The sequence below is a fragment of the Heliconius melpomene genome, chromosome 8 (genome assembly GCF_056956725.1).
Source record: "Heliconius melpomene rosina isolate 202511_hmr_F chromosome 8, ASM5695672v1, whole genome shotgun sequence".
Classification (NCBI taxonomy): domain Eukaryota; kingdom Metazoa; phylum Arthropoda; class Insecta; order Lepidoptera; family Nymphalidae; genus Heliconius; species Heliconius melpomene.
Window position 1 is genome coordinate 7,637,327 of NC_140396.1, and position 13,613 is coordinate 7,650,939.

Consider the following 13,613-nt stretch of genomic DNA (forward strand, 5'->3'; position numbering starts at 1 on the left):
GGGGTCGCTAGTATATATATAAAATCGAAAGGTCACTCACTCATCACGAAATCTCAGAAACTACAAGTGCAAATTGTCAAAATCAAATCAAATTCAAATTTTGCATAGGTGTTATTTATATTTGACTTCTAAGGGGTTGTTTTTGGGGTTGAAAGTTTGTATGAAACTTCGTTACTACAAATGCTAGGTGTCTCAAATTAATAATAACGTAGCCGCAGGCGAAGCCGCGGGCGGGTCGCTAGTATATATATATACAGATATACCATAATCTGTCTATTGAAGGAATAAAAATATTTCTATTTAAGCTTCTTCTAAGAGAAAATGAAATGTTAAAAACTAAGGAGCATATATATTTTTCTGAGTAGTTAGTGGCGAGATCTTGTTCTCCATTTATTAAAGCCCCGGAGCAATTTTCAATGCAAAAATACAAGTTGAAAAAATAGCTTATATTTTTCACCGGTGTAAGGGTGTTTATAATATCTAGTTTAAAGAGAATGGATTCTTTATAAGAAACTAGAAATTTCTTTATATGTATGATTTTTTTTATTTTGTAATAAGTAACAAAATAAATTAAATTTGTAAGTTTTTACATTTGAAAAATTGGTGCTAGTTGTTATTTATACACAGTGTTGCGATATTTGCAATTAAAATAATATTCTGGCAAATTTATTTTTTAATTTATTTATTTCTTCGAAAAATAGAATAGTTAAGAGTTTCTTAACTATTCTATTTTCCAAAGTAGTTAATTAAAATTTTCTATGTAAAATATAACACTAACCTCGCTTCGCTTATATTGTCAAATTTTGAAAAGCGTCAGACTCTCAGCTATGAAGGCTGTACTAACACAGGATCTCTTTTGTTTACATGTATTCTATAATTGTGTATATTTATCTTTTTTATTACCGGTCAATTTCCTTCGTGTGTTTTCCATACAACGTGACATTGGCGAAATGAATTGTGCTCAACTGGCACGCTCGAAACGCCATATTTCGAGAATTCAATTCAATTCGACTCTCAGCTAAACAAAGGCAGACAAGTAACAACTTAATATATTTTGCTTGCTTTGTGCAGAAGTAACGAAAAACTGAATAAGTTGTGAATGTTAAAACATATATATATTTTTTAAATATAAATGGAAAAACTATGATTAAGTATTTCAAGTTTTTCTTTTAAATCTAGCCTTCTAATGTCGTGTGGAATAGTACCTACTAAAATATCTATAAATATGAATCATCCATCCATCCGTCAGCCTTTCAAAGTCCACAGCTGGATATAGGCCTCTCCTAATGCTTACCACTCCGTCCGATCCTGCCCTCTTTGAATCCAGCAGAAAACTATGAAATACGAATATTAAATATGAATATTACATATAAATTATTTATTATCGTTACCATAGTAGAATAAACGTATATGCAGTAAAATATGTTTAATAACTTATGACAATATGTTAAAAGTTTGTAAACGACTTCGAGTTTCATAATTAACTTCGCTTAGCGCGCTCTGTGCGCTTATAACTCACAAATGCTATTTTACTTTCCAGAAAGATAATTCTATGACTTGTCAGGGTTAACTTCTAATGTTTCTCGTTGGTGATGAGACGGGATTTAATGACAAATCTCTCTGTTTTCCAGTAAATAGATATTTGTGGAAATAAAATTATAGAACCGGGACGATAATGGAAAGAAAAATACGTTTAGTGGTCCACCATTTCGTTTGTGTAGTCTATAAAACGTAAAATCTTGTCTTTTACCGTTTACGTTAGAATTTCGGGAAACCCCTTCTTAATGTAAGAAAACATAAGTCTAAAGTGAAAAATCAAAAAAATATTAATTCTCCTCATTGTTGTAATATGTAGAATTTAAACCTGATTTTTCTATATAACTTGACCAAAAAAAACCTTTATTTCTTTTTTTTTTTTTTCATTTATTTATGTACCACACAAGAAAGAAAGTACAGAAAACTTATAACAATAGAAAAAATGTGTACAAAGGATAACTTATCTCTAATAGAGATCTCTACCAGAAACCCTTGATTGTAGGAGATGTCAAAAGAAATGATTCGGGTGCGGTATTTTAATATTACGTTAATAATAATAATAATAAACCTACATACAAATATTAATACACTATATTATAATATATAAATATATATAATACATAATATTAATAAATATTACTATACCTATATAAATAAACATACTTATACAAACATACACACATACAACATATAAATATATACAATGACACAAAAGAGATGAAACAGGAAAAGAAAATTAATAAAGAAAAAGACAAAGCGACTACTAAAGATTCTAATTGAGATTAAGAAAATGTTGTTTTAATTTTATTTTAAAAGTATTTAGCGACGGATTGCCCGACAGTACAGAGTTAGGTAGCGAGTTCCATAAGTGCACTGCTTGAACTGTGAAAGATTTTTCATAAAAAGAGGTATTACATATAGGGTACTCAAGCTTTCTTTGAGTTACACATGAGCGTACAGGTCTTTCACTTGGAAGTGTCAATTGAAAACGCTCCCTTAAGTAAGAAGGAGAGGATGACTTTAAAATGTTAAAAAGCATAGTGAGAATGTGCAGGTTACGACGTAAACGCACAGGAAGCCAATTCAGTTGTCGACGGAAATCAGACACGTGGTCAAATTTGCGTAAGCCGAAGATAAAACGAATACACATATTCTGAAGGCGGTCAAGTTTGTCGAGAGCCTCTTCGTTAGCATCAGGATAACAAACGTCAGCGTAATCTAGCAGTGGCAGAAGAAGAGATTGAGCAAGAATGATTTTAGTGCGAATGGGTAAAAAATTTTGAAGGCGTTTAAGAGAGTGCAGAGAATAATGTATGCGCTTACTGATTACATTAATGTTCGGAGACCACGATAACTGTCTATCAATTATGAGACCCAAATTTCTTGCTGAATCAGACAACGGTATTATAGTCTCGTTTAGTTTAATGCAAGGCAAGGTGCTAAACTCTACTCTGGCACGTAATTGCCTACTGCCAATTATTAGAGCTTGAGATTTGGAGGGGTTAATAAGAAGGCCAAACAAAGTCGCCCACTCGCTAATATGAGCGAGATCAGTGTTAATGTTCAGAATTGCAGTGTTTAAGTCTTCAAGAGTGGCGTGTCTATATAGCTGTAAATCGTCAGCGTAAAGATGGTATTGACAAGATAGGATTTTGGTAATTTCATTTATAAAAATGGAAAAGAGCAGAGGAGAGAGTACGCCGCCTTGAGGTACACCAGTTACCAAATCAGCCCAGTCAGAGCAAAGCTCTCCGGTGTAGATTCTTTGCTTGCGACCCCGAAGATAAGAACGAAACCATTCAGTGGCAGCCGGAGAGATGTTAAGTGTGGAAAGGATACCAAGTAACACATCAAAATCCACAGAATTAAACGCGTTACTAAAGTCGAGTAAAATAAGTATAGTTAATTTTTTATTATCCATCGCGAAACGAATATCATCAGTAACTTTAATTAACGCTGAAAAAGTACTGTGTGATGGGCGGAAGCCGGACTGGAATGTATTTAAAAGATTGTTTTGGAAAAGATAGTTAGAAAGCTGTTGAAAAGCTGATTTCTCAAGGAACTTCGAAAGGACAGGAAGGATGGAAATAGGACGAAAGTGTGAAAAATGAATAGGATTAGATTGTTTAGGTAACGGGAGTACATGTGCACTTTTCCAGGCAGTAGGGAAAGATTTTGACTCGAATGAGAAGTTTAGAATGTGAGTAATAATAGGAGTTACAAGATGTAGCACTAGCAGCAACATGTCACGACTTAAGTTATCACTTCCAACAGCTTTAGAGGAAATAGATACGATGCCCTTTCTAACTTCTTCTACTGTCACTTCATGGAAGGCAAAAGGATCACAGTTAGGCTGGGTGGCCTGAGCCAGTTTTCGAAGACATAAAGTTTTATTGGATTTGGCCATACGCACGGGGGAAGTAGAAAAGTAACTATTTAGAGAATTTAAATCAATGGACTGATAAGAAATGTTACGAGATTTACCCACGCCTAGTGACTCAAAGAATCTCCATGTTTGAGAAGGAGAGAAATTATCAATGCAGGAAGTTATATACCGGCGTTTTGCATCTCTACACAACCTGTTACACCGATTTCGCAGCTTTTTATAGACAGCAACATTCTCTGGACTCGGGTGCCACTTGCACTTTCTCTTGGCTTTGTCGCGTTTCTTCATTATTATCTTTACGTACGAAGTTAGCCAAGGGGCAGGCGGGCGTCTAAAACGGACTGGTTTAAGTGGTGCATGAGCGTTAAATAAAGATAATAAGTTATTGTTAAAAATGTCAACTTTTTCGTCAATGTCAGAAGATGAATAAAAATGAGACCAATCCATTAAACTAGCGTCTGAAGCAAACGAGTCGTGATCAATATGCTTATAGTTACGACGCATTAACACTTTGCCTCTTCGCTTAGGTAGTGATAAAGTGTAACTTACAAACAGGAGGTCATGGTACGAGAAGGGGGCTGTCAGTTGACCATGTACACGTACGTTCTCCGGTTTGGAGGCCATAATGACATCAATCAAAGAGGGGTCAGAATTTGGAGGAAAATGTGTTTCAGAGAGGGTAAGAATGGAGAGATTGAAAGAAGTCATTAAAGATTGTAACCTTTTAGCTCTGGAGTCTTGTTTTAGAAGGCAAGTGTTCAAGTCGCCCATAATGATTGTGTGTTCATAAGAAGAGACAAGGCTTTCAAGAACTATTTCAAAAGTATTGAAATAATTAATATTCCTAGAGGGACTATAAACAACACCAAGAAGGACTTTAGTATGGCGGCAATTAATTTCAAGAAAGAGATATTCTAAATTGGCTGAGTATTCATTGGGACTATGTTGTAAGATCTTATAAGAAATATCAGTTTTAAGGTAAATACAGATACCACCGCCTCTTTTATTAATACGATCATTTCTAATGAGATTAAAGTTTGAAATGGAATAAAGAGAAGAAGGGAGAGAAGGTTTAAGCCATGACTCTGAGACCAAGATACAGTCGATGGGTACATTATTAAACGACACAAGAAGGTCGGTGTAGTGCGCTGGTATGCTTTGAGCATTGATGTGCACCAGATTCAAGCAAGAGCTCACATTGAATACTGATTGAAGTTTACAATCCAAAGAAAAATCACTAACTCCCAAATCACTACCATCAGTTGATACACTATGAAAACTTTCAGACGAGGAACATGTAAAATAATTATCCGTTAAGGCTTCATCAATATCTGACATAATTTATGAACTTTATATATGTATATGTATATACTTACAGCAATAATAACATGATATAAGAACAAATATAAAACGATAAAAATATATAATTAGAATAAATCAAAAATATAAATAATAAATATTTCTAATATATTAATATCGGCTACTGTTTACATAACACCAATAATTATATTAAAAAAAAAAAAAAGACTTTAATATAATCAAACCCACATTCACTGGCAGTTCGGAAGAGAGGATGCTAAATTACAATATTAACAACACTAAAAACCACATTATTGTTTACACAATGTAAACAACAATAAGCGTAACTTAATAAGTTTGGTTTGACAATGATATATTATTACAAGCAATATAAATATAATATCTTTTTTGTACCTTGTTTAATAGAACAATGAAAGTATAACACAATTACACCTATACCATTCCTTATCAAAATATATATACACACAATACACAATACACATATATAAATACATATACACATACATACATACATATAAATATATATATTTCGATTATTCATACATTTATCATACACATCTACCGAACTACGACTATCCGAACTAGCTAACAGTGTAACGTCAGCGGCGCGACTATAATACAATGCAAGTTAGTAGTTACAAAGCAATTACAAAGGTTACTCGCGTGTGATTGTCAAAACAAATGTATACACTTTGTAGTGGTGCGTTTATAAAATGTGTTAAGTGAAATGATTTTAATAAAACAAGATATGGAAAAGTCGTCCGTAAGCCGCCAACGAGATTTGAGTATTAATGAAGTATATAAGATAAATTTAACACAAATACAAGGTTTAGAAACTATAACTACTTATATAGGAAAATATAGTAGTAAGCACACTATTTAACGTTTTTAACACCACGACGAACCCTGGAAGGCTTTGGGTCTTTGGAACTAATTGGCTGGGGATGATTGCTGACAAGGATCTGAAGTTCCTGTACTGTTACCACCTTTCTGCGACTTTTGTCAGGCAGAATCACCATAACCACTCCATCAGCCGTCCAGCAATTCTTAATGCCAAAATGCTTTCTAGCTGCACTAAAGATTTCTTGTCTTGGTCTTGTCAAGAATTCTGACATTGTCACACTGGAACCTTTAAGGGAAGTTTTGGTATTCCAAACTAAATTTCTTGACTTTAAATTAGAAAAGCGGACCAGTATGGGCCTGGGCTTACTCTTTATCGTACCCAGGCGATGTGATATATCAATCATAGAAGTGTCTATATTTGATAATTTTAATTGATCATGAAGCACATTCAACACTACAGCTTCTGGGCGTTCATCTGCAGTCTCGGGCAATCCATGAAATAGTAAAATGTTCCTTCGGGAGCATGCTTCTTGCATATCGTAGCCTTCTGTGAGGAGCTGAATTTGCTGACGCAACATAGACAACGTCTTGCAAACGAAGTCTTTGAATTTGGTATAATCAGAAGACAATGTAGCCAGATCACCAAAGACTTTCTGAGAATTCTGGATTGGACTTTTGTTTTGTGTTTGTGATAGTACCTTGTCAAAGTTATCCATACGTGCTTGAAACAGTGCCACGATGTCGTCCATGTTTTTAGAAAGTTGACTGTGGATATCCATCTTGTGATAACTTCTTATTTTGCACAGTAAATGTAAGGAAAATATGTAAACCAGGTAATGTAGGCTTGACTGATTAATTTTATAGCAAATACATGTAAAAACTGTTAATATAATTAAATTTAAACGAAAAATATAAAACGTAACACGAATTAGTTGTACTCTTGTCGACCTACCCGACCCGACCTGGGACAGAGTGTCGTTGTAGACAGAGTAATGTTCAACCTAAATTCCTCAAAATGCAACCACAGTAGACAATCCAAAGTAATTACGTGACAAACGAATCACATTTGGAAAAGAAAGCGTGATAATAGCCGAAACCATTCCAGCGGGATTGCGAAGCCCGTGTTCGTATATACGTACGTACAAACATACGTACATATATGGCACCGAAAATGAAAGATCGAGTAAAAACGAAATGGGACGGCGCTGGGCGCTAGAAAAGACTGATTGTACGACTTTTTACGTGCAAATGTGTTGGATTTTTCAAATGTGAAATTATTAATGATGTTTTAGTTAAAAGGCTTTGTGGTTCAAGTCCTATGTGAATTGTTTGTTATAAAGGTTTATGTTTGAAGCTAACTTAAAAAGAAATATAAAAAATAGCCTTAATGCTATTTTATTGTATAAGCCATTCCCAAACTGTGCGCCGCGGCGCCCTAGTGCGCCATAGAAAGTAAAAAGGGGCGTCGTGAGTTGGTTTCTAAATCTAAAATCTCAAAATCTCTTGAGCGGTCACATTGATGATCAACGGTCACATTGACTTGACTAAGAACTGTCGTACTTTATTATTCTTGTCTTAATTGTTATTTTTTCATTTAAATAAATAAAACTCAATTTCATATTAGTGTAGGTATCTATTTCTTTCGACTGTTTTTTTTTCTAATAGCGAACTAGCTTGAGTAGGGCGCCGTCAAAAAATACCAAACTTGTAACTGCGCCGCGAGCTGAAAAAGGTTAGGAACCCCTGGTATAAGCTATATTACTGTAAAGTTTTATCTAAATCGTTTTAGCAGTTATTGTGTAAAAAACAACTCGTCTCTTATCACAACTTGCATCTTTTTTTATGGAAAAGGCCAAGGAAGATGAGCATTCGGGTCACCTGATGGTAAATGATCACCGCCGCCCACGACCCCGTGCTACACCAGAGGACCTACAGGCCAGCCTCATTGTTATTATAAAATATGATTACACATACAAACTCACAATAAATAACTTACCTATTATTTCAAAGAAATCCAAACATTTAATACTTAAAATTGTTTCACAGACAGCTCGTTTAAATAAAATGGAAAACATATTTTCTTTATAGCCTCTTTCCCAGTCAGTTGAAGTGCTGTAGCGTCGCGTAGTGCTGTAGTTATGGCACTTTTAACTGCAAAACGTGCACAAGAGATAGTTTGAGAAAATATTTTGAAATTCCCTTCGTATCGTTCGGCGTTTAGTTCCGCCACTCAACACGCAATGCCTTGAGCATTCAGGAACTGGGAATTGAAATGTCTTCATGGAAACGGAATATCGTAACACTAGGTTGTTACTGTTTTTATCTTGTGTGTGAGTGATAAAAATTAAATATTTAAAACTATATGTCCATTATTTAGATCAATTGCTTCCTGAACATAAAATGATTATGTTTAAGTTAGTTAGTTACCTTTGATAATCATGCAACTGACTTCAAGCAACTATTCCCGTTTGACACAATTACACTGCTTTTATTGTCTTTTTCACCTAAATCTACCCACATTTACACTTGTACGCTAACAACATATAGTTCTGTATAATCTGCTTTTTCTTTTTCTTTTAGCTCCAAGCATAGTAAGGTAAACTTTGAGGTAAAAATACAGGCAGTATTACCGAATAAACAATATTCATTTAATCTCATTTACAATAAGTTATTCTGCATACAGATAAGTTCTCAAAAACATTTTAAAAATGTACATTATATTAGCAATGGACTACTTCAATCTACATAATTCACTGTAAAGCAGATGCTAGTACAGACTTAGCCAGAATTAACATAATAAAGGAAATACTCACCTTAATCGCTTGCAAGAGGAACGGTGATTTCTCTTTGGTTTTTTTTTGTATTAATATTTATTTACATTTTCCTAAGAAAAAGGCGGCGTTGACGGCCGGTTTTAAACACACACCTTCCTATACTCTTTTACCTTGACCTACCCTATTTTTTTGCCAAATAAAATTATAAATCTAATACCAATAATTACACATATACCTGAAACTAAACTAGCACAGTACATAACTAGTATATTAACAATTAATGTTCTTTACAGGTCCAGAGTCCAGTGCTAGTCGTAGAACTGACTCTCAACAGACTGGAAGGCACTCAGCTGAGGGCTCTCGGCCTGCTATCAGTTTTCGGGTTCAACATGACGTATGTAGTGAAGTCGCCGTCCACAGCGCCGGAGCCGGCCTCGTGTAGCGCTATAGAGTGTAGATTGCTGGGACATTGCTACGCTAAGCCTGATTATAAGTAAGTATATTTTTTTCAGCTTCACGCTGTATCCCGCATATAACAGGGTAGGCAGAGGGAACTTAGAGTTAAGACACTCCGTTCCCCACGTGCCGCCTAATTTTTAAAGCATTGTGCGTTGAGTGGCTAAAGTCAAATAATAATTCATTCTTCCGAGCGGGGACCAAACCCACAACCATCGCGTTGCACTCACACCCTTACAGCCCTGAGCCAGTACGGCCTCTGAAAATAAATATATAGATTTAATAATTGCAATTGTTTGTCCCCGATTCTTATAAAACATATATTTGACAATAGCACTCATTCACTATATTTTAATGAATCGCTCAAAATTCCACATCATATTGACTCAATTGCCATGCCTTTTGTTCTTGTTTTAATTGGATGAGCCTTACGCAAATAATCGAGGGTAGTCGATGAACGGGTTGTTATATCTTAAGCTGGAAGTGGTCTTTTTCGTTAAGTTAGTCTAGGCCTTTGGAAGACGACACTGATTTAGGAGTTCAAAGCTAAGGATTGTTTAAGTAGCAAATTAGTCTTCCAAATTAGAGTTAAGTATAGTAGTTAATTTTACTCTATTCTAATAATGAGGGCGTCGTGGCACAGCGGCACAAGGGTGTGACTGTAACGCGACGGTTATGGGTTCGATCCCCACTCGAGGAAGTGAAATATTTATTTACGTTTATATTTGCATTTCTCTCTCTGTGTCGAGGCAAAGCGAGACGTTTAGTTGCAATACCTCCAGAAACTAGCAGAAAGTGGGGAACGGAGTGTCTTATCACTAAGTTCTCTCTGCTAACCCTGTTGTGTGCGGGATACAGCGTGAAGGTAATTTATAATAACGAGGCGACTAAATGAATTCTAACGAGCGAGAGCGCCAAGTTCCACTTGAAAATACATTAATTAAACGTCTTGTGGATTCAGATAAATACGAAGTACGTGGCGTGCAGTTGTTTGGGTTTAGTACAAATTTCTGTTTGCTGGTGGATGCATAGAGATTCTAAGCATAAATAAGTTTTAGTTTATTCAATAAGCACGTCGACCGCATCCTCTCACGTTTACGTGACAAAATATTTGTTAGCGTGTCAATTTGTTTATTTCGTGGACCACTTGAAAGCTTTGAGCTTTGTGCGGTATTGCCACGGATAGTTTGAGAAATTTAATTGGCATTCCTTTAGTATAACACCGTGTGAGAGGAATATACACAAAAAGTTTACATTTATTTAAGTAATATGAATTTTATATTTATTGCTATAATATTTAAGATGATGTAAATTTCAGGATTCCAGTTTGATGAGAAGTACAACTTGACAAAATTGAACAAATTTACAAAGTTACATTTGCGAGTGTATTCACTCATTTTATACGAAATTAACTATTTGTAAAAGTTTGTAACGTTTTTGTCTCATAAAATACGTAAAAAAAATCACTTTTCAAATTCTTTCTTTTATTTATATTGTAAGGTTTATTACTGTATATCTACTGAATGTCACACAAAATGTAGCAAATACTATGCTTGCTTCTGTTCCCCACATTCTGCCGAATTCTGGAGGCATTGCGTGTTGAGTGGCGGAACTTAACGCCGCGCTTTACCTCTACATCAGAGCGAAGTCCGTTTACTATTGTTATTGAATAAAAATAAATAAAAATTAATTAAATATTCACTATTTTGTATATATATCCAGAATAACCTATCGACATCAGGATCTACCATTACTGATGTATAAGCGTGTTTCAAAGAGGTACAACGCCGGGAAAACATTTACTTAATTAAAACATCTGGATTGGTATCGCTTGTAATTTGATCGTCGGGCGTTAACTCCCGATAATGCTAATTGTATCCGTTCATTTGCTTAATAATTGCCGCCCAAATCTGAAATTGGGTTTTCGCTTTAGATTGAAAAATCATGAATATTTAAAATTAATCCTCGTTTCGAAGGGGGGGTGGCTTTATGGATTATTTTCATGGCTTCTGAAGTTGTTTGGTCAAACTATTGTTTTTTATTTGGCTATGCTTTGTTAATTTTAAGTACATATTAACTTAATTAACTTTTTAATATCTATTTTCTTCTACTTTTGATATATGTAACTCCAAGAGATTGTAATCCTGGATATTTGATAAAAAATAGCTTGTTAACACGTTCTTCAAAACTTTCCTTCACAGTCGGATAGACAAACAGTCAGACAATAAAATAATCCTATAAAAGTTTCTGTATTTTTTTCTTTTGAGGTACAAAAAAGACAAAACTATAGTATATTACACAATTAACTTTAAAATAAAATAGAGTAAACGTGACGGTTATGGATTCGATTCCCACTTGGGGAAATAATTTAATATTATCATTTCTTCGCTCTGGTAACAAGACAAAGCGCGGCGTAGAGTTCCGCCACTCAACACACAATGCCTCAAAAATTTGACGGAATGTGGGGAACGGAATGTCTTAAGACTATGTTCCCTCTGCCTACCTTGAGTGAAGCAAATAAAAAATATCCAACTACTAGTTAAATTTCTTTTTTAAAAAAAGCTTAGTGAACCATTTAAATAATACAAGTTTTTCATTACAGAGAGTTCTACTGTTCGTGTTTCGAAGGTTACTCCGGCGCTGACTGCGGCGTCGGGCCGCTGTGCCCGAGGACGTCCAACATGTGCAAAAACGGCGGAACCTGCAGGTAAGCGTGACCCATGTCAAACCTTCCCAGGGAGACAGGTGTTTTGATAAATGAGATTTGAATTGCACGCTTTAGCTGATCCTAATATAACATGTACTTATATATACAGACAGTAATTAAGTTTTCGTTTCGACATCGCTAATTAAAGGGTGTTTCCAAATAAATTACGTTTTAACTGTGATTAATTTAATATTCATTTGGTAGTCATTAATTAGGATACCCAAAGGCGACCTAACTTTAAGACGGCTTAGTAATAATTTATTACAGAATTAAGGAAAAAGTTTAAAGTGCAGGTAGGTACTGTTAGTTTGCAGCACTTTCTGGTTTTTAAATTTGTCTTATTAATTTTGACTTAACACGGTCTCATATTATTGATATTACATTCTTATAATATTAATATATCACTTTTGTTTTCACTCTTTAATTTGTGCTTTACAACGTGCCCCGAACATAGCACGCGAGCAGAGGTAACCTGGGAACCTGGTGTCAACCACTCCGTACTACGTCTATTAAGACACCAGACCACCAGAGCGGCGGAACTTAACGCCCCATTTTAAAATATCAAACATTTAGTTTACAATAGTAGTAATAGTGTCCTCAAATAATGTTCCTTATCCTTATACTGCTGTCACGATATTTTTAGAATTGAATATAAACCTTAAAATTTTAGAAGAATTTTCCAAAGCTTAAAAAATAACAAACGAATAATATTTTGAGCTTTTTCTTTCACACAATTAAAATAGTTTCCCCCATCCATCCGAAAGAGGTCACAGCACAGCTCACGTCCTAACTCCTCGCAATTTCCCCGCGGAATGGATCTCCCTCGATATTTAGTACGAAAGTTTCTGTTGTCACAATATTATTTATGTAATGAATGTTTCTCTTGTATCTCTAGTTTTAATATGGAAGTGATATTTTTGTGGAAGTTTGTATTTGAAGAAATTATAGTCTAAGCCAAAAATAAATTAGTTCATTACTATAAAATAACAAATTAAATTTTCAAGGTAATAATCAGTTTAAACAATATAATTATTATGTATTCCATTTTGTAAGGCAATCAACTTTGATTTCGAATCTTAATTTATATGATAGGTTATAAAGGAAAACCTAGAATTACTTAAAAACATCCGATATATATTTCAAAATTTTCTTCCAATTAGAATACCGAAGGTTTCAAGCAATGATTGTTCCATACGTAATATGTGGTCTTTATAATATTTGACGTTTAATCCATACTCTAAATATTGATTCAGAATGGTACACAGATATTCAGCTCGGTCAAATTTCAAGGTCAAGTCAAATTTATTTTTATATTTTTACACGAGTACATTTATACAAACAAGTATTTCTTTAATTTTATAGGAAAAGATAAAAGTGCAAATAAAAAACATATTATTACGATGTAAACGTAAAAAAAATAAATTTCCCACCAAAAACCCCCAATTTTCGTAAACAACCCGTCAACCCACCACGAAGCACACTGACACTACGAGAGCAGGTCGCATAATAAACGCTTTCAAACTGTTTGCCCGACGTAATGCACTCGCTGCGTGAAGTGCTCTCCGCGCTGCGATAATAGCATCAATTTCCA

General features: G+C 34.6%; 1 protein-coding gene across 1 annotated transcript in view; it reads left to right on the plus strand.

The window, feature by feature from the left end:
• LOC146536947 (uncharacterized) overlaps nt 1-13,613 on the plus strand; it is a 130,817-nt gene that overhangs the window by 89,287 nt on the left and 27,917 nt on the right. Inside the window, exons 3-4 of the mRNA XM_085189648.1 lie at nt 9,153-9,352; nt 11,918-12,022. Coding sequence (XP_085045774.1) covers nt 9,153-9,352; nt 11,918-12,022 — 305 coding nt within the window. The remainder of the gene's footprint in view (nt 1-9,152; nt 9,353-11,917; nt 12,023-13,613) is intronic.